Source organism: Acanthochromis polyacanthus, chromosome 9, assembly GCF_021347895.1.
Source record: "Acanthochromis polyacanthus isolate Apoly-LR-REF ecotype Palm Island chromosome 9, KAUST_Apoly_ChrSc, whole genome shotgun sequence".
NCBI classification, from domain to species: domain Eukaryota; kingdom Metazoa; phylum Chordata; class Actinopteri; family Pomacentridae; genus Acanthochromis; species Acanthochromis polyacanthus.
The window spans coordinates 13468429-13491107 of NC_067121.1; the positions used below are offsets into that span (position 1 = coordinate 13468429).

Consider the following 22679-nt stretch of genomic DNA (forward strand, 5'->3'; position numbering starts at 1 on the left):
GAGTATAATGAATTAATGTAAACTAATGTGTGTAAGTGGATATGTTTATAGTACTTTTCACTGAGCATGTTTTAGCAGTGCACATATAACACATTTGTAATAATTATTTTACCAACACTTTCACAGTGAAACTAGCACTTCTGAGCTCTGCTTGCCACAACTGGAATTTCAGACTTGCCTGCACTTTCTTCCATAAATGTACACATGCATACACATAGCAAAAACACACACACACACACAAGAAAAAAAGGTCACATGAACACATTTATTTGTCTTGCATTTTGATGACAGTCAAAAGTACTTATCATTTGCTATCATTATGTTGACTTACATATGATGAGTCTTGCTAATCATCACACAGGCTACTGTTAAAGAAAGTAGATGATGACAGAAGGACATTAAACAATTAAAGATGTTGAGCAGGCAGGATAATGAAAAAGCAGGTTTTAGTATCTGTCTTGTGAAAAGTTTGCCTCACTGTACAAAACCTATATGTTTACAACACAAGTAGAAATGATAGTTTGACATTTTTTAGATAAAATGCGAAAATTAGAGTATTAGTGTATTGGAGCCATAACACTGTTCTTATGGTTTCTGTTCAGCAGAAATGATAAACCAGTATTTTTTTTGCCACAGAACCCCATCTGATCAAATAATCCAGGCAGAGCTGAAAGGTTCTGTAGTGAAGCAATTTCTTCCACAGATAGACAGAGGTGAAGCAAGGATTTACAGTATTTATTTCACCATTGGGTCATTCTCACCTATATAGTGCATGCTGACCTAGCTCTTTTCCAAGTTTCAGTTTGTAGATTTCTTTTACATATATATTATTGTTAGTTGTTAAAGGTTCGCCATGGCCATTATATTGGAAGTTTTCCTCCTGGTTATTTTAAATGAATCTGTGAATGTAGACAAGGGACAAGTATTTCTCTTTGCTTTAGCTCTATTGTGCATGCAGTGTGCATCAGCCACTGTTTAACATTATTTTTTATTGTCCCATTTAGTCAACCAATTGGTAAGCAGGCACATTGTTGGTGTTGCATATGAAAATGGTTTTATGTTAGCAACACATTTTTTAAAAAATACCTTTTGCAGTTTGAGGTTTTTCTTTATAAGTTACAGCCCCGAATTGCATGACTGTAGTGCAACTTTTTCATTTTTTGGCTAATCTCTCAGATGAGCAAAAAGCATAATAACAAGTAAAACAAAGCTAGTTATTCCAATCTACATAATTTTGTATTTTAAGCTTCTGTTATTTTGCTTCATGTTACGATGACCTTATTAGGGTGGCTTTCTTATTTGTGAGATGAGTTTGTTAAGATACAATTCTGGTCACTGTGTTGCCTACCTAAAAAAAACGTTCTGCTTGAGTGTCCAGCTTGGGGTACTGGCCCCTAAACACAAGGTAAATACAGTAAGATAATGTTCAAAACTACTATAGTGAAATTTATGTTGACTGACACATGTCCTAGCTGTAATAATTTTACCAGCTGTGGAAACTTTGATGTTCACTGAGTGGAGTTCTTCAGTTCAGTTATACAGGTAAACTGCTGCAGCACCAATGTGATCTGAGCTGAACTCATTTCTGAACTTTACAGAAGCCTCTGCTTTCTACAAAACTTTCAACTGGTAAAATAAAATGACAGTGTGGCACAGTCAGGTCAAACTGTGAACTATGGTGCATAAAAACTAGATGATTGACACTGAAGTTGATCATTTTACCCAAAGCCAGGAATCAAAGCAAAACCTGAAAATGTGAGGATGCTGTGTTTTAAGTTATCCACTACACAAGAACAAGAAATGAAATAAGAAGAAAAAAAGAGAAAAAATGGCAATATTTTACACGTTTTTTTTTTTTTTTTTTTTACCTTCTCATAAATTGTCTGTTTATGAAAAGGCACCATTTTTAAAAAACATATACTGAGATGTTAAAAACAATACATAGCTCCAAGGTCATCTTAAAAAATTCCAATAAATGAGTTTTAACTGACAACAAAAGATATGATGTCTTGACCTAGAAAGAGTGAGCAAATATATTTGGGGACACAGCTATAATTCACATTTCACCATATCTTCACTCCCATCAGTACACACTCACTCTGTAGTCTGTGTGAATCATCTACTTAGCACAAAATGAAATTTGCATTTGAATGTGTCAGCATGCATTGAAATTAATGCACAGCTGGTCTAATAAAAAGATAACCATTCAATAAGATGACATAGAGTGCTAAAGAGGCATCAGGTCTTTTCAGGTACTATGAGAATGCCTGTGGAGGGCACTCTTACTCCATCCATCAATTATCTATACACTGCTTAATCCTCATTAGGATCGTGGAAGGGCTGGAGCCTATCCCAGCTGACTAGGGTGAAAGCAGCAAAAATACTGGACAGGTCACCAGTCTATCATAGGGCTACATATAGAGACAAGCAAGCACACTCACATTCACACCCATAAACAATTTAGATTTGTCTCTGCATGTTTTTGGACTGTGGGAGGAAGCTGGAGTACCCAGAGAAAACCCATGCAGGCACAGGGAGAACATGCAGATTCCATGCATGATCTCAGGCCCAGGCCAGGACGCGATCCAGGGACCTTCTAGCTGCAATGCTACAGGGCCACTGTGCAACCCTCACTTTTTTACCTTTACAATACCATCCTTGCAAAACAAGTCACAGAATCAGTTTGTCTCTTGATCTCTTTCCAGTCATTACTTATCAATACTCTCGGGTTTGAACAGAACGAACAGTGCATGGAGTCACAGAAATTTAGGGATAACTTCCTATATTTTGCTTGCATAACGGAAGGCCAGAAGAATGAACCTGCACCTCCTCCCTGAGAGGAAAATTTATTAGTTTAAAACCACTATGTCATATTTTGGTAGTAGGTAGTACAACAAAGGCCAGTGAGTTCAACACAACCAGTCAGGTGATCAGACAATTGGGAACAAGTTAGCAGCTTATCCAGATTATCTAAATCACATTGAATGATGATGACACCAAATAAGAAACAGCTGAACAAAAAAATGGAAAACTGTAAGTGAAGAGTGCTGTATGCAATAAAAAACTGTGTGTACCACAAAAATGCCTTCTCCTGTTCTGAATGCGCACACTCAAGGAATTTTGTAAAGCTTGTCTGTCATAAAATAATTTGTTGTTAGAGTGTAGTCAATCCATTTTCTATACACCGTTTAATCCTCCCAAGAGTTGCAGAGGGTTGCAGTCTATTTCAGCCAAGTTAGGTCGAAGACAATGTTCGCTCTGGACAGGTTGCCAGTCTATCACAGGGCTATATATAGATAAACAAGCAGACTCACTTTCAGACCTATGGACAATTTAGAATTACTTATTAACCTCAGCATGTCTTTGGACTGTGGGAGGAAGCTGAAGAACCCAATGACAACCCACTCAGGCACAGGGAGAACATGCAGACTCCACACAGAACAACCTCAGGCTGGGATTCAAAACAAGGACCTTCTAAGCTGTAAGTGCTAACAGCGCTAACCACCGCATCACAGTGCTGTGCGTGTTTGCAGTCTCCATGCAATAAATTATACAACCTGGAATGATGATGTACACTTCAAAAGCATTCTCTGTACGGCATGCAGTTATTCACATGAAAGGTGAGGGCCAGTCTACATAGTAAGACTGAAAAGTTTAAACCTTCTCTGCTCTCACACTTCCCATACAACTAGCCAGTCACTGTGGTAGCAATTGTCAGGTTGTGAGTTGGAAAGCTGGTGGAATCTATTTGATGATGTCCCCTTTAAATCAGACAGGTAAATTGTTTGAAGTACACTAAGCCCTTGTATTGTATAGCAATGTGTATAAAATGATGAATGATGGTACTACAATTTTATTTCATTCTCTCTTCCAGATAGATTTAATTAATGTGTTGTTTTGTTTTGTTTTTAGTACTCAGGCTTGGATGTCTGAGTACTAATGTGTAATATGCTGAGTCACCATGTTCTGAGATCTTAGGTATTAATTTAATGAGTACAGTGATATTATTACTGATAAAAATTATCAAAATAATAACTATAAAAATAACTACAAAATAAGACTGAAGTTACAACAAACTGGAATGTGCCTTCAAAAAATCACAAGTCTCATAGAGACCAAAACAGATGGTGTGCATGGGTGCTCTTTGTCATCTCAAGTACTACATTCACACTTCAAGTTCATGAATTTAGGAGGGCTGCTTGAGCATAGTATTAAACACAGGGCCAACCATTTTCTTGATGGATCTGAAAAGAAAGATCGAACTCTGCTATATTGGAAGCTCTATTGGTCTACTGTAACACATTTAGGATGGCAATGCATAACACTGCAGGAGAAGCCGTTGGGCTTGGTCATAAGCAGAGCCTATGACCCACAGTGAATGATCTCAGAACTTGTTCATAGTCCTTGTGCACTTTCCGTTCTGTCTTTATGTCTTCATATACACTCAGTTCTCCTCTCTCATTATGAGTATAAAGTGTTGTTTCCTAAATGGTTTTGTTTTGTTGTTTTTTTTAAAGAATATTTTCTTCTAGAAATGTATGTGAAAAGAGCTATAGTAATTAGCCATTACATCTCTGCTCTTTTCCCTTGTCATATTCAAGATGCTGCTTCCATTTCAGGTATTATAGAAAACTGAGGGACAGAAATTAAAAATAAAACAAAAAGCAAACAATCAAAAAACAGAAACATACATAAATAAGAACATATATTGTTGAAGCACTGTGACAAATATCATTGTTCTGGACTAAGCAGTTGCATAGGTCCTCTTGCACTTCACAGTACCACTTCTTAAGTGTCAATAGTGGAACCTCTTGTACTGTATTATGTGCTTGTGTTTGTTACATTACAAGAATGTAATACCTGGACTTATAGAACAATGTGTACGTAAGATCCATATACAATGTAATGACTGATCATTGTTTTTGCATGTCTTGTAAAAGATTCATTTTCAAATTCAAAATCAGACAAATATAAAAAATAAAATTTGCTTCCACCTGTCATTGCTTGGTGTAATTAGTCTATTAGAATAAATAGATCTATATAGCAAACAATAGGAAACCGTAAATTACTCCTGCTGAGGTGTACACAAAAACGTGAGGATGGTCATAAATATATCATTCAGACAAGGCTTTGTTTTTGCTCACATCTGAGCCCTACAAGATGAGTCAGTTGTAACAGTTTTGCTCTGCAGCACATCAGTTTTATCTTCAAAGAATAAGTAAATAACACCAACAGGAGACACTGACAATTCAAATTCACATTGTACCTAGACAAGTGGGCATGTGCTTTTGAATTTCCTCCAGTAATGAAGTTATGTGACAATACCAGAGCAAAGTCTGTCTCTGGACAGTAGCACTTGTCAAAAAAAGAAGAGAGTCCAAAAGTCTTGTGGTATATGACAAGTGCAAAGCCCAAACCATGTATTAGTTGTTATGTTTTTTTCGAGTTCTTCCTGACATCCCATCAGTCTTTTCCTCAACCCAACCTTTTTTTGTTCCTGTCTGTGAATCTCTCTTTACCTTTCAGCTTACATACTTGTTTCACAGGGTGGTGTCAGGCTTCCATCTAGAACAATGTGATTTTCTTGATTTTCTCCACTTTTTTCTGGCCCCTCCCCTCCTCCCCTGTCACCAACTCCTTCCATAGTTACTAGCTCCTGAGTGCAGTTGAGCTGGCTACCTTTCGATGACAGTGGGCTAGCATCACTGCCTGAGCTGACAACAGACTTCTCCATGTGATTCCTCCCCTGGTGGCTTAAGCTTGTGAGCTGCCCTTCACCTTCTAAGCTCTTGGCTGTTGAGCCCTCACCTCCCCCCTGGGAGTTGCTAGGACTGACAGATTGCTGGGCCAGGGATGGAGATTGTAGGATTGGCAGCGAAGACTTAGCTCCTTGTATTGCAGGACAAGGAGAAGGAGAAAACCTGGAGACCATGTCATCAGAAAGTAGTTGAGCAAACCTGGTTGAGCCAGTAGAGGCTGGTGTTGCCACAGGTGTCATCACTGCCATAAGAATGTCATCCTGGGATCCAATGAAGTCGACCTTCAGGGCTCTCGTCTTTTGTGGACTGCTATTGTCTTGCAAGGAGCCACAGATGCTGTCACAGATCATCCCAAAACTTTCCACATTTTCTGGTACCAACTCAGTATCTCCAGTAGTACTTTCTCTGGGACTAGACATGAACTCATACAAACCCTCTTTGATGATGGTCATTGGCTGGATGCTGTCAGGGCCCTTTTTCAACTCCAAGGTACTGATTTGACTTAGATCCAAGGGAGGGGGAATACGCTGCTGTCTCGCTCCAGTTTGGCCTTTTTCAACATTGGGGAGCAGTGAGCTTCTTTCTCCTCTTTCCACTAAAAAATCATCACCCACACTGGAGAATTTCGTAGACATACTGACTTGAGATGAAGTTTGCTGGGCTTGGGTGGATGCAATTGCGTTCTTCTCTGTCTGTTCCTGTACATTTTTTTCTTGCTGCTCATGGATGGCTGCTGTCTTGTTGTAGACATCTTCTAGTCGCTTTGCACTGAGGTGTTGAGGAGTGGTTTTGTTAGGTGAGGGTTTGACTTGTTCAGGGGAGCCCAGATGAGCACCTCCTTGATACTTTTGGGACCTCTCTGGGCTGTCCAGCTCTATATTAGAGTAGCGTTTGTGATAGCTCCAGCGACTGGGTGATAGGTGATTATCCACAGGACACTTACTGTCCTCCCTTTTGTCCACCAACACATCTGTGAGTTCCATACTACGGGCAAAAGCATCCTTTAGGTTAATAGAAATAATACTTCCACTCCGTTTGGCTCTTTCAAGAGCTTCCCTCCTCTTGATTGCCTTCTCTTGCCGCTTCTGCTCTCGGTAGAACTCCGAGAAATTATTGACAATGATTGGGATAGGAAGGGCAATGACCAACACACCTGCTATGCAGCAGAGTCCTCCTACAATCTTGCCCAACAAAGTTTGTGGGTAAATATCTCCATAACCAACGGTTGTCATAGTAATAGTAGCCCACCAGAAGGAAGCAGGGATACTGGTGAATTTGGTTGCATCCTCGTCCTTTTCAGCAAAGAACACCAAACTAGAGAAGATCATAATACCCATGGCTAAGAAGAGGATGAGCAGACCTAACTCATTATAGCTCCTTCGCAAAGTGAAGCCCAAAGATTGGAGTCCTGTCGAGTGCCTAGCCAGTTTGAGGATCCTCAGGATCCTCATAATACGGAAGATCTGGACCACACGGCGTACGTTCTGGAACTGCATCACATTTTTGTTAGATTCCGTGAGGCAGAGTGTCACATAATAAGGCAGTATAGCCAGCAAATCAATGATATTCAGAGGTGCTTTGATGAAATTCCACTTGTTGGGTGCTGAAAGTAGGCGCAGCATGTACTCCATGGTGAACCAGGCAATACAGACAGCTTCCACATGGGCTAGACTGGGATTGTCATTGAACTGGCCAAATTCATCTACAACCTGCAGCTCTGGTAAGGTGTTGAGGGACAATGAAATAGTGGAAATGATGATGAAGAGGATGGAGATCATGGCCAGGATCTGCAAGACATAAACAGATAACTGTGTTAGCTGTGCTTATTATTATTTTCATACATACTTCTGTAGCTACACAGACAAATTAAAAATCTAGAATTTGTGATCAGATGTGGTTGATAGTTGCAGTTTGGTCCAGTTATTGCTTATTCGCAACTGCATTGTTGTATGTCAACTTTGGATCAGATGTTTCCCAGAGTCCAAATGACTAATTATTCATTGACTTACTGTAGTCCAGTTAATGCTGTTATCTTTTTTTTTTTTTAATTCTTTGCATGTGATGCTAATGCTTTGCTTATGGTAATTCATTTGTAAGAGTGTGTTGATAGAAAATAGTTTAGCAGAAGTCTTGCTGTGTACTTGAAGAGAAAATTTCAAACACAAAGTTGCAGAATACAGTCATAACTGCAAAGAAATCATTAAAAGTATTAAGTCTAAATCTGCTGACTGTGCAGCTGCCACAAGATTGTTATGTTTTATGAAATTTTTATTTCCCAGAGAGTCAAATTGAGTTTTTCCCCCCCATGCATATCGAACCCTTGAAACTACATTTGACCCCAGCCCCTATTCACTCTCTCTCCTGGCTAATTAGAAGCACAGTCGTCCAACTTCTCACAGCATGACCTCATGAAAAAAAATGACTGAAGAGATGCAACACTATTACCTACAGCCTCGATTCAAAAAAGTCATGGGGAACTCTAACATTCAAGGAATTAGAGTAGCTGAAGCATCATGGTCTGTGTCTTCTCTCTGCAGCTCTAGGACATTTCAGGATAATTGTAATAGGATTATGTTGCTATCTATGGAAAATCCTTTCCACAGATAGCAACATAAGAGAGGTTAGAAGTGGTTACTCATTCTTTCCGCCCCCACAACAGGAAGAATCAAGCATTTGGAATTGAGCAATAGATTGACATCCCAGAAAAGCTTTAAAACAAAGTGAGAAAAAAATCTGTGTCTATATATATATTAAATTTCCCTTCGGGGATGAATTAAGTGATTCTATTCTATTCTATTCTATTCTATTCTATTCTATTCTATTCTATTCTATTCTATTCTATTCTATTCTATAATGATATAGCGAATGCTGCTGCCTAATGCTTAATTACAACAGGGAGAACAACACCCTGTGAGCAAATAGATGAACTAATACTCTGGATTTATTATGCCTGAGTGTGAAAGGGTGAAAGGTGCTCTTTCTGATATATATATATATATATATATATATACACACACACTCGCACACACACAGACACACACACACAGACACACACGCAGTAATGAATACATGCAATAATAATAAACCTTGAGTGAAAGTGAAATGACTGATGTGACACAACTGGTCCATTCTGTAGAAATAACCAAATTTTTTAGTTCTTGGACAGTAAGGACAGGAAGAGTTCCTCTGAAATCATGCGATGGATTGTCTAAGCTATTTCCGGTGAGAGATCGTCTGGTCTATCAGAGTCATGGCAAAGAACACTGAGCATTAGAGCATTGCAAAATGTATAGTATACACACGTGGACAAAATTGTTGGTACCCCTCAGTTAAAGAAGGAAAAACCCACAATTCTCACTGAAATCACTTGAAACTCACAAAAGTAACAATAAATAAAAATTTATTGAAAATTAAATAATCAAAAACAGCCATTACTTTTGAATTGTTGATTAACATAATTATTTAAAAAAACAAACTAATGAAACAGGCCTGGACAAAAATGATGGTACCTCTATAAAAGATTGAAAACTATTTGACCAGAGTGACATGATTAACTCAGGTGTGTCATTTAATTGACATCACAGGTGTTTCCAAACTCATAATCAGTCAGTCTGCCTATTTAAAGGGAGACAAGTAGTCACCCTGCTGTTTGGTGAAAAGGTGTGTACCACACTGAACATGGACAACAGAAAGCGAAGGAGAGAATTGTCCCAGGACATCCGAAAAAAAATTATAGACAAAAATCTTAAAGGTAAAGGCTATAAGACCATCTCTAAACAGCTTGAAGTTCCTGTGACAACAGTGGCTCATATTATTCAGAAGTTCAAGACCCACGGGACAGTAGCCAACCTCCCTGGACGTGGCCGCAAGAGGAAAATTGATGACAAATTGAAGAGACGGATCGTTGGAATTGTATCCAAAGAGCCCAGAGCAACCTCCAAAGAAATTAAAGGTGAACTCCAAGGCCAAGGTACATCAGTGTCAGATCGCACCATTCGTCGTTGTTTGAGCCAAAGTGGACTTCATGGGAGACGACCAAGGAGGACACCACTGCTGAAAAAAACTCATAAAAAAGCCAGACTGGAATTTGCAAAAATGCATGTTGACAAGCCACAAAGCTTCTGGGAGAATGTCCTTTGGACAGATGAGACCAAACTGGAGCTTTTTGGTAAGGCGCATCAACTCTATGTTCATAGACTCAAAAACCAAGCATACGAAGAAAAGAACACTGTCCCTACGGTGAAACATGGAGGAGGCTCAGTAATGTTTTGGGGCTGCTTTGCTGCATCTGGCACAGGGTGTCTTGAAAGTGTGCAAGGTACGATGAAATCTGAAGACTATCAAGGCATTCTGGAGAGAAATGTGCTGCCTAGTGTCAGAAAGCTTGGTCTCAGTCGCAGGTCATGGGTCTTCCAACAGGACAACGATCCAAAACACACAGCCAAAAACACCCAAGAATGGCTGAGAGAAAAGCGTTGGACTATTCTAAAGTGGCCTTCTATGAGCCCAGATCTGAATCCCATTGAACATATGTGGAAGGAGCTGAAACATGCCATTTGGAGAAGACACCCATCAAACCTGAGACAACTGGAGCTGTTTGCTCATGAGGAGTGTTCCAAAATACCTGTTGACAGCTGCAGAACGCTCATTGACAAATACAGAAATTGTTTAATTGCAGTGATTGCCTCAAAAGGTTGTGCAACAAAATATTAAGTTATGGGTACCATCATTTTTGTCCAGCCCTATTTCATTAGTTTGTTTTTTTTAAATAATTATGTTAATCAACAATTCAAAAGTGATGGCTGATTTTGATTATTTAATTTTCAATAAATTTTTATTTATTGTTACTTTTGTGAGTTTCAAGTGATTTCAGTGAGAATTGTGGGTTTTTCCTTCTTTAACTGAGGGGTACCAACAATTTTGTCCACGTGTGTATGTACAGGGTTTTTAGTCAAAATTCTATGGAACACAAGGAAGAGGACCTGGGAGAAACAAGGAAAGAGATAAGAGAGAAATTTGAGGGAGATGAGAAGATAGATAGACAGAAAGCCAAAGAAAGACAGGGCAAAGGGACATAGAGGGTAGGTGTATGGTGTGGTCATCCTACAGCTTCTTAATGGCTTAATGGCTGCCAAATGCTGTGACCTTGGCACCCAGGGCAGATTTTAATCAGTACCAGGAACACACAAGCTGCTTTAGAAGCTGTGCAGTGAAGGAAGAATTAATTGATGCTCCACATTTAAGATTCAGCTACTCAGTAACACTTTTAGTGTATTTACAAAGAAATGAAACTCACTCAGTTCAAAAATATTTATCACAGTAAAACAGTTCTTCAGTCATTGAATTGTTATGATTCTAATTATAGTTAGTTCCATATATTTTTAGTTTCTGACAAGCTTTTGACACTTTTCTTTTAGTATTTTTGGTATTTTAGTAATTAGAACATTGTTGTATTGATGGAGTGATCAGAATAAACTATAAATGTTTGGGATCAGGGTATGCACGTCCTTTACAGGCTCATGCATGCACAACACTCCAACCCCATGAGGCACACACTCATCCATGGCACACCAGCACTATACATTATATAAATTGAATCATGAGTGTCAAAAGGGGAAAGTTTGCTATTGCTTATGCAGAAGGGGAAAATTAGCTCCCTCAGTGATGCCAGAGATGCGACAAGTGAGACAGGTGTTCAAACTAGCCAATCTCTTTCTTTTGATGAAGATTTTGTAAGGAACAGTTTCTAAATTAACTTTCTATTGAGATTGTTTTCTAAACATAAAATTATATAAATGTGTTATAAAATATGTGGGGGATTTAGACAACACAGTTTTTTACAATGTTTTTTTTTTTTTTTTCTGTGATCAGACATGTAATTGTTGTTTTTTTGGTGGTGATAGTGGACAGCTACCAAAATATACCTTTCAAAATATGATGTCAACATGGCAAAAATGGGAGTCTTTCTTAATATTTTCACTGTGATTGATTAATCTGAATACTGACACGGTGAACCACCATATAGTCCAAAAAAATTTCTGCTTGTCATTTTGAGCTCAAGGGTGTCCTCATTCTTATCTTTATATTATTGTCTTTTTAGTGTAATACCTGTGTAATGTCTTATCTTTCGGTGCAAATTCTACGAAACTCAAGAAACAAATTGCAGACAGGAAATGTCACTGCAATTTGGTTTCATTGCTACTGAGAAAAATTAAATGAGAGACCACATGAAGAATGATGAAACCTGACTCACTATTTAACAAATATAAAGTATAAGTATAAAGATTAAGGCAAAGAATAAAGTGAGAAAAATCAAAGACACAACAACGGGGCATATCAGAATTATAGTAACTCATGTCTCTGGCAGGGTGGTCAGTGCAACGACTATACTAAAACACAGTGGAAGCTGCTCTTTATATTTAAGGTTGTTTGATGAACATTTGTTGATGTATCACAGATAGATTGTTTTCGTCTTTGTAATCATGTTTAATTCCAAAGACAAATCTATATGTTTTACAAAGAAATTAATTCTATTTTACTGTACCAAAAGTAAATCTCCAGCAATGCTTTTAAGACCCCTGCTCGACCACCATCACCACAAACCTATTAATAAGCTCAATAAATTCACAAGCCGAATTATATACGGAAAGACTTCTTTTGAGAAAGTAAGGACTGGCCATTAAAAATACACACACGACACTGCAGGTACTGGCAAATAAAGACATAAACAGGGCTAGCTGCACTGCCAGTTTTCACACTGGCACATATCAGAGCAACCTGAAAAAAGTCAAAATGTTGGCAGCTGAGCCTGATGGTCCTTCTGCTCCTTCATAGATGTTGCTAATACAAGTGACTCTGAGTATAACTCTTAATTCACACTTCATCAAAAAGTTAGATGACTATGCTGACTCACAGAAAGACTCACGGAGGCTGAGCTGGTTATTACACCCAACCCTTCCAAAGTAGTTTGAACAGAGTTAATGAACAAACAGTGTTTGTGACCAATTTCCATATTTAATTCTGGGCTCAATGTAGCAAGGCTCAAGACACAAAGTAATGCCTAATATTTTCCATGTTGTTGTGTCATGTTTGCCTTTAAAAGAAATAAAGCAAATTAAATCAACAGCTCATAGTTTTGCAAAAACACATTTTATTTCATTATTCTTTCCTGCACAAACTAATATCATTCAGTGTCACTGTAATGCCTTATGAAGTCTGATGAAAGTGATATCATGTGACTGCAGGTTATGTGAAAGTCTGCTCTTAAGAAGTGTTATTTCACTGTCACAAATAAACTCTTAAGCTGCAGAAGAAGTTAACAGAATAAAACATGTTGGCCATAAGCTATGTAAGATACATTTGCTAGCAGCAATGGAAAGCAACTAAGTACATTTATTTAAGTACTATAGTGAAGTGTTAGTTTTGATACTTTAGCTCAAGAATATTGTTTTGCCTTAATATCGACATTTTTAGAGAAAATATTTTATTTTTACTCCACCACATATTTAAAGCTGTACTTATTTGAATCTGATTAGTAAAGATGAGTTTTTGACTCTTATTTCCAAAACACATTAGAGATAAATAGTGGAAGGAGCAGGGGAATAGCAATAGTGTGGCACTAAGGCCACCACTCTATCATCAAGTCGTCCCATTCATTATAGATCATTAATGCTGTTGACATAACATAAAAAATTCTTCTTACTTCAAATTAATGTGCAGTACACAATACTGTAAAGTGTGAAGTAGTGAAAATTAGTCTCATCTCTGCCACTTTCAACATACAGTAAGCTGATGCATCAGTATATAGTCTAATATAATGGGCCATTCTGCTCAATAGTTACTTTTACATTTAAAAATATTTTTAAGCGAACACTGTTTTACTTTGAATATTGGATTTTCACCTGAAACACAGTATTTTTTCACCTTAATATTATTACTTTTATTTAAGGAGAGCATCTGAGTGCTTCTTCCACCTCTGCTTACTACAGATGGAGGATAGGGGGGCAATTGCTGGCTTGTGGAAAATAAAAAGCAGAAAGACTGCTAAGTGCTAGCTTGGTTTAGCAACTGACATCAGATGCTCAGTTGCTTAACAGAATCAGACCTTCTGTAAGTTCTGGCAAGACTGTAACTTTCCTTAAAAGCAGCAATAACTCTGCAACTCGTTCCTTATCTGCAAGAAACCACAAAGCAAGTGGTCTGCACTTACATATCTTTTGTCTACTTAAGTGGTACTCAAAGAGACAGAGCTGCCATGCAAGGTGTCTGCCTGCCACTTAGAGCAACTTCAGGTACAGTGTCTTGCCCAAAAAACTGTTACAAATGTTTTTGAAGTCAGAGCATCGTGTTTATTAGTGGAATAATATTTTGCTTTTGATGTGATTGCGTGTCTTTGCAGAACATTACCTTCTACAACATTTGTAGCTAATATGATGGGCTACAAGAGGTCATGAGATGGCTACCCTAGAAGGTATGCTTTTCTGATAAAAACAAACAAATAATCTTTTCCAGTGCCCTTCAGAAAGACAGTAACATTAACTAGCTCAAAGAAATATTATTGATGCCTACGTTGTATACAGAAAACAAATGAAATAGCAAAGAAATGAGTTAAAAAGACAGTCTGGCAAATTGAAAGTTGTGGTACACAAATAGCATAGCATAGCATAGCATAGCATAGCATAGCATAGCATAGCATAGCATAGCATAGCATAGAATAGAATAGAATAGAGGGCAGTGGAGTAGTGGTTAGCACTTTTGCCTTGCAGCAAGAAGATCCCTGGTTCAAATCCCAGGGTGGGCCTGGGATCTTTCTACATGGAATTTGCATGTTCTCCCTGTGCATGCATGGGTTTTCTCCGGGTACTCCAGCTTTCTCCCACAGTCCAAAAATATGCTGAGGTTAATTGATAACTCTAAATTGCCCGTAGGTGTGAATGTGAGTGTGATTGTTTGTCTGCATATGTAGCCCTGCGACAAACTGGCGACCTGTCATGGGTGTCCCCTGCCTTCGCCCGAGTCAGCTGGGCTCCAGCACCCCCTGCAACCCTTGTGAGGATAAAGCGGTGAATAGAGAATAGAATAGAATAGCCGCTGTTATTGTCAGACAGAACGTACACTAGCTGGTGCACATTTGAATGAAATTTGTTGCAAAAACTTGCCATCAGACTGACATGAAATGAAAACAAAAATAATTCAAAATAGCTTAAAAATATTTACAGTATATACATGTAAGACCACACGCACGCACACATACACACCGCACACACACACACACACACACACACACCTGGGGTCCGTTTCACGAAGCGGGTTTAGTGAAAACTCTGAGTTTGTTAACTCGGAAGTGAGGGAAAGTTTTCCGTTTCACAAAGCGAAGTAACTGAACCCAGAGACTGAGGGGTAACTCTAGCCTGTTTCACAAAGAGAGGGAACTTAAACTCTCGGTCAGTTACCGCAGTAACAGACTCTATGACTCTAACCTGGTCGGGAGCAGGTTTATCACAGAAAACCTCGAGTTTCTCTCTGTCTCCGCCCTCTTTCAGCAACACACACTGTTTGATTTCCTCTTTTATTCATACATTCAGTCAGCAGGCAAGTTTTGGCGAAGAACAGCTTTTATTAACGATCCAGTGGATGAAGGAGCAGCATTACTGCGCAGAGAATTAAATATTCGTCGGGAGATTGTTATCATTTCCGGACAATTATCTTTTTGAGCGGTACCGTTTCATAAACATTTCAAGGCCATAATCTACATAAACAACCTAATCCGTCCTTACATTTACATTACTAACCGCAGTCATGCTCTCACATCCAGCAGATATTGTGTGTTGCGCTGCGGTTCTTTGCAAATGGAAGTTTTTATATAATGTCCGAGATGCAGAGCACTTCAGTAAGGTAACTGTATGGAGGACGGTCAGAAAAGTGTGCCTGAACCTGAAATGACTTTTACCATCTTTGTGGTTTTCCCTGGACACAAACCTGTCAGAGCCATCAAGGAGGAGTTCCACAAGATTGCAGGTGAATGATATTAATTTCTTGTATTTCCCAGTATGATTGGCTGCATAGATGGCACACACATCCCATCACTGCTCCCTCACATAATGAAACTGATAATGTGAATAGGAAGTCTATTCACAGCATAAATGTGCAGGTAGGCTACAGGTAGACTGACTACTGTTTCTAAATGTTAAAGACTGCATCATAGATCAACATCTGTCATTCTCTGCACTGTCCAGATCATATCTGATGCTGTATACATCATTTCTAATGTGGAGGCCAAGTGGTCTGGGTCTGTTCATGAATCCAGGATTTATGGAGAGTCTAACCTGAGCAACAGACTGCAACGTGGTCAGCAGCCTAAAGATTTTCACAATATAATTCTCTTGTCTCCCTCCTTTAATATACTCTAATGTATCCACTATACATTACAGAAGGGTTTGATGGCCTTCTGCTGAGTGACAGAGGTTACCATGCCAACCCAGGCTGATGACCTCGTACCCTGACCCTGAACCAGGCCCCCAACAGAACTTCAACCGGGCTCACTGCAGGACCAGAGCCCCGGTGGAGATGACCATAGGCCTGCTGAAAGCCCGTTTCCAGCGCCTACGTCTCCTCAGGGTGACCCCTGAGAGGGCCTGTGATATTACTGTGACATGTATTGTTCTTCATAATATTATTAGAGGAGAGCAACACCCTGCCCTACAAACTGAAGACCCAGATGATGAGCCCATCCACCTGCAGCTATCCAGGACAGCAGAACAGTCAGAGACACCGTATGCAATAATCACTTTAGAGTTTAAGTCACCATCATCACCACCACAGCAAATAAAGACATGATACACATTTCATTTGGTCTTCTTTATTTCCTACAAATAAAAGAGATAGTTCAGTTAATGTTGCAGTAGTTTACGCAATTCACCTGTCAAAATGCACCCTCCTCTAACTTGTGCTCAAGTATTCAATTTCCAGATCTGCCCTCCTAATCTGTTTATTTATTTATTTATTTTATTTATTTATTTATTTATTTTGAGGGGGGGGGGGTTCTCAGCAAATGCAGTTTGTAAATCTGTCTTACTGATAACTGGGAATACATAGAGGACAATAAATTATACAGTTGCACATGAATTCCACAGAATGAACCTCTGGTGTTTCCTGAACATCCATCTCACTGTGTCAGTCTGTGCAGTGGAAGTTGAGGAACCATCCTGCTGCTGTCCATCCATGCTCTGTTAAAAAGGATGAGAATGTGCAATACTTCAGTGTAGGCTAAATGTCACACTCTATATTCCACCCAAAATGTGAATGAGAAGAGAACTATCAGTAACATACCTCTGTATGCCTTTCTGGATCCCCCTCTGTAAAGGCAGCAGACACAGTTTCATCCTCTTCATCCTAGATCAGTGACATGTTTCAGTACATTTAAACTACCATTTGGATAAATCTTTGGAGTGTTGCCTACTTACAATTGCAAGGTCTGTTGTGGTGTGAAGGGGCCAAAAGACAAAAAAAGACTATCAATCTATCTATCTATCTCTATATATATATATCACCTTTTATACCACTGTTTTACAGGCATCTGCTTCCTTTCTGTTGGCTGAGCAGAAGTCTATGTTAGTTTAAATAGGCCTAATTATTTAACAGAATATGATATGGATGCAGACATTTAGGCTATGTGTGGATAAAACAACTGCACAGTCAAACAGCCACTTAATATTTAGGCTACTTTACAATGTAAAACATGATCAACATGAAGTACCTCCATGAGATAATGCCGAGGTCTTACCTGTTTGAACAATGAATATTTCATCTTAAGCTGCTGCCCTGTGCGCGTCTCCCCCACGGGATTTCACCTAAATGAAATAACTTACTAGGCTACCATTCGGTTTTTCCCTGTAATATTATTACGATTACAAAGGACTACATTTAAACTTACGCATTGATCCGGGCAGCAATGTTCTCCACGCCGTCTCCCTCTCTTTTGCAGCTGCAGCGGTGTTGCACTTCTTTCTAAAAACGTCTTCAAACTCGCCATATGAGCGTGTTAAAATTTCCAGTTCAAAAACGCAGCCTTTCGCTTCCCTGTTACCATGGTGACTCGTCGAATCGGGGCTCCATTGATGCTGTCTTTTCAGAGTTGTGGTGCACGCGCTTAACTCCGAGTTGATTAAACCAACTCAAATCAGCCGTTGTGAAACAGAAAACTCAGAGTTACCTGTCTCAGAGTAGATCAACTCAGAGTGGAGGATTAAACTCAGAGTTTGTTGAACCTGCTTCGTGAAACGGACCCCTGCACATTTATTGCACAGTGAAAATGTAGCAGCAGTATTGACTTATGCACACTGAACAGTCAAATATGGAGACATTTATCAACAAAACTCCAGCTGACAGGACTACTTGCTGTCAAATGCAAACCACTGTGGATCTGCCGGTTTCCTGTAATAAATTCTCATCTGAATTAAAGCATTCAAAATGGGAAAGCGTCAGTACATTAGTGAATACACATCACTCTTCTGCTCCTATCCAAAGGCACAGGGCCAGTAAACTACAGACTACAGAGAAGCCATTTAGCTACTTGCTACTGTCTGACATGTTTCCTACACAGTGCAGAAGGAGGCATTTTGCACACACACAACTCCTGCATTTCCTGAATTTCACTTGGGATTTCACAATGAATTTTAAAATTCATGTAACTGTTGAAAAGATTACTAGTTAGTGCATTAATAGAGAGCTTCCATTTAAAGTTTTGCAAATATTATTGTGAGTATGTAATGTGGTTCTGACCTAGTCTCTCTGTTGTTCTCTGCATTTCTTTAATACTTTTTGTTGCCCCCAGTTCTCTTTTTTGTTTGTGTGTGTGTTTGTCTAAGTGTAGTGCTCCTCATCTGATCGACTGAACCTCATTCGGCCAACACTCCTCATTTAGTTTGCTTTGTTTCTGGTACATTAACTCTTCAGTAACTGCTTTGACTCTGTGCTTCAGATTCCTTCCCTGCCTCTGCTGACTGTAAGCTGCCTAGCTGCAGTCTACATCTATACAAGAGTCAACTTGTGTTCACCAACTTCTTCCTGGGACTCCCAGTCTAACATCCGCCCCCGTTCTGTCGGCTCACACCAAGCCCTGCCCTCTGTTATTCTGCACTTCACTCATTTGAATAACCACCTGAGAACTTTTTCTCACTACACATTTTACAGTCAGTGCAGTAAACTGTTCATTCCTTATATGGTTTTTGAATCTCGTGTTTGGGTCCAGTTCTCTGTTATTTAACATCAACACTTCTTTGGGAAACTGGGTCTACAAAGCTACAGAAAGGAAAGTGGAACGTCATAAAAGTCTCCTTTTATCTGAACCTGATGAACATCATTACAGTGTAATTAACGCATGCAAGTCAGACACAATACTACAATGTAAGTATATAATATAAACTGCTTCTGTGGAGAGGAAGTTAATAGCAAATTCACTGGACACGTTTGTTGTAATTATCCATTGTACTAAAATACTAGCATAAAGTCAAGAGTGAAGCAGGAAGTTATTTTCCAACATCTAATGGCCAGCCTTTTAGTTATGTATTGTGTTGCACTCATCCCACCAGTTTGTAAAGCCTCTGTGTTACATTCATTTTTTATAGACATGTTCGCATAAAACATCTGACTCATGTCAGATAAAAAGCATCATCCCTGCCTCAATTCTCAATTCTTCCTTCTGTTCTGCTCAGGAACAGGCTGGGAACAAGATGCTGATTTCAAAACACAACACCAAAAAATTATAATTTCTTTTTCACTAAGGAAGGATCTCATTTAATGATATTATATGTGTGAATTGCTAAAGTATAAATATAATCATTTTTCTAATGTTACAGCCCTCAGTGCTGTATTTATGTGTCCTGAAAGGCAGCAGGAGTGACCAAATGCAACTGTGGCCACTTTTGAAATGAAAGTGGAGCTTAAAAGGCATATAGCCCTGATCATCGCTAGCTCAGACGTGAGTAAAAATCATTTAAAATTAAAGCAAAATTCTAAAATGATAAAACTGAATACACAGACGACAGATCTCCTCCCCATCGACTGGTTGTGAGAAAAAAAAAATCACATTTGTATATAAATAATCGCCCCTTAAAAACCATTTGGATTTAAAAGCTTTGCCTTTCTGAACTCCAGGAAATCCTTTTCATGTCATAAAGCAGAGCTTGAGGTCAACAAAATGAAAAATGTCATGGTCTGTGTTTAGGTTTGGTTTTGGTTTTTCCCTTGTCCTCGCCCCTCCTCCTTTTTCTTGTCATCGTTCTCTTTATTTTTACGTTTTGAAGCTTAACTATTTGGACAGAATTTTATCATTTTTTTAAAATAAACTGAGTTAAAAATATTTGTTGAAACACAGATAGAAATATCCCCACAGACTGCAACTGACCACAGTGATGCAGTCTGTGAGGCATTGTACATTTTGGAGCTTTTTTTGTTATACATTGGATGAAAAAAAGATATTGTCCTTGAATAATGCATTTTTATAAAATTCCACTAACTGGCATATGAGCTATTTTTCTGGCTCAAAATTCTTTTGTCTTGACACTCTTCTGTTTCTGCTGCAGGTCAGACAGTGGACAGGACAGTCTATCCAACCTGCCAACATTTAGTCTATTTGCAGCAGTAGCAGTCCTGGTAAAAGCTCCAAAGGAGATTAAGCCATACTCCTAAGTCATACTGCGTGTGTCTGTGTGTGTGTGTGTGTGTGAGAGAGAGAGAGAGAGAGAGAGAGAGAAAGAGAGAGCGAGAGAGAGCGAGAGAGAGAGAAAGCGAGTATGTATGTTGCCATGCTATTGTATCTCAAAGTTTGTTTCACCTAAATTCACTCATATTCAGTTTTATACTAGAATGAACTGTATACAGGAAAAGAAAAGAAAATTCAAGTGTTTTGTTTTCATTATGATCTTTAAAAATGTTGAGCCTGAAGCATTAGATATGTTTTACAGACTGTTTGAAAACAGAAGAGAAACTGAAAGGTAAAAAATCCAGTTTGAGTGTGTGTGTGTGGTACTACAAAAGGGAACATGTCAAAAAGTGTAATCAGAGACCAAAATAAGAAGATTACACAGATTATGTAAAGTGTATAAAACTAATCTCTATTATTTGAACATTTGATATTCATACTATCAAATAAAAACCAAACTATTATGAACAGTTGTCCATCCAGACTCCGAACTGCTGTCTTGTCTGTGTGTCTTTCCTCCAGAGCAGACAATGCACCATGTTTTTCATGCTCCTTTTATAATCAACTGTAGCACTGACCTGTCCATGCCACTAGGAAGAGGCATTCCTATTGGTTATGTGCTGAGCTGCATCAATGCTGTTATAGAGTGACACATGGCTGGTGTCAGTGCAGAGTGGCCTAAGCAGCTTCCCTCCTGCTGACACTACGGTTCCTACATAGTCACATGGACCTTTTGAAGGCCAGCGCAGTTGTATTTTTAGAGAGACCAACTATCTGTAAATTGGACTTCATTTATTTTTATGTATGTGTAGCTGAGAAATGTCCAGCGATATACACCACAATACAATATGCACGTTATATAATGGAGTCTGAACTAGACCCTGCATTTGGTGCAAATGTTGGCCATATTGCTAGATACTGTGTTTATTTTTCTGATCCACAAATATAAAGGATAAATTCTCATGCTGTGGGAATTGTCAACATGGTTCACAGCTGTTCAGTGCAGAAAACAACACTAAGGTGTCTCTAGAGCCAACTGCCTCTCCTATGCTCAGAATCCACAAATCACAACATCAAGCTTTGTAAGTACGGAGGTCATGGCATCAGGTTTCACACTTACAGTGGAAAAGAAAAATTTAAGAGACCTTCAATAAAATTTTTAGTTAGAAAATTTAACTTTTGACTCTGTTCAACTGAAGTTTTCATTTCTACCAGTGTACTCTTAATTTACTAATATCAATACCTAATTTTGCTCGTTAGGAATGTTCAGGTTATTACTAATAACATTTATTTTACCTTCAGTGAATAATGTTTAGTCTGATCCCTCGTTAGCTAATCTAATCATTTTAAGCATTTGTTGTATGTAAACACCCCCATAAAAATGCATAATTAGAAGTTCAGAAAGTAATAACTGGAATGAAAACAAGAGTTAATCTAAACTGATAATTCTACTTTACAGCATGGAAGAGTCCTATAAAATCCTGAAACTGGTTTCCTGTACTTTAATGATGAAGAACAGAGGTGAGCCCAGATTTATTACTAATGAATCACGGGTAAACATTCTAAGCTACCAGGACTCACTAGTGTTCACCTAAAATGCTGATTACAGTTCTAAGTCCCAGCAACAAGTAATATTTATGGATTCCAAAGAATAGAGATTGGTGCATTTACAATGTTAGGGATAAAATGGTTCAGCTACACACACAGGGCCTTAGCAATAATACAGATTAAAACATATAATGATATCTTTTCCACTCACATACATAAACATTTCTGCCATTTCTGGATTGTTACTACTGGTATTGCAGTTTTTTACATTTTGCAAACTCAGTGACCTTTCAGCCAAACAGGTACATGTGTACTAAAACAAATCCCCACGTCACAAAAACCTTGGAACTAATGTGATATTTCTAGAATTTCTTTCTAAAATTCATGTGTCACTATTTTTTCTCAATACTGCCCAATCAGTGGCGGCAAAATTAGGTCAGTGTTAGACGATCAACATCAACCTATTCTAGGCAAGAAAAAACATGTGTGTTGTTTATTTATTATTTTGTAATAATTTCCTGACCACACAATTCATTTATACAGTGATGTTTAGCATCACTGATTACTTATGAAATTATGGTTGCCTGGCAAGTGTGTTAACACGCAAAGATTCCTTTGTAAGTTAATTTCAATAGCATACTGAAATTAACTAACAAATATTTGCAGTGACA

General features: G+C 38.6%; 1 protein-coding gene across 1 annotated transcript in view; it reads right to left on the reverse strand.

The window, feature by feature from the left end:
- Positions 1–246: 246 nt before the first annotated feature.
- LOC110972337 (potassium voltage-gated channel subfamily B member 2-like) overlaps positions 247–22679 on the reverse strand; it is a 28221-nt gene continuing 5788 nt past the window's right edge. Inside the window, exon 2 of the mRNA XM_051953350.1 lies at positions 247–7546. Coding sequence (XP_051809310.1) covers positions 5528–7546 — 2019 coding nt within the window. The 3' untranslated portion in view covers positions 247–5527. The remainder of the gene's footprint in view (positions 7547–22679) is intronic.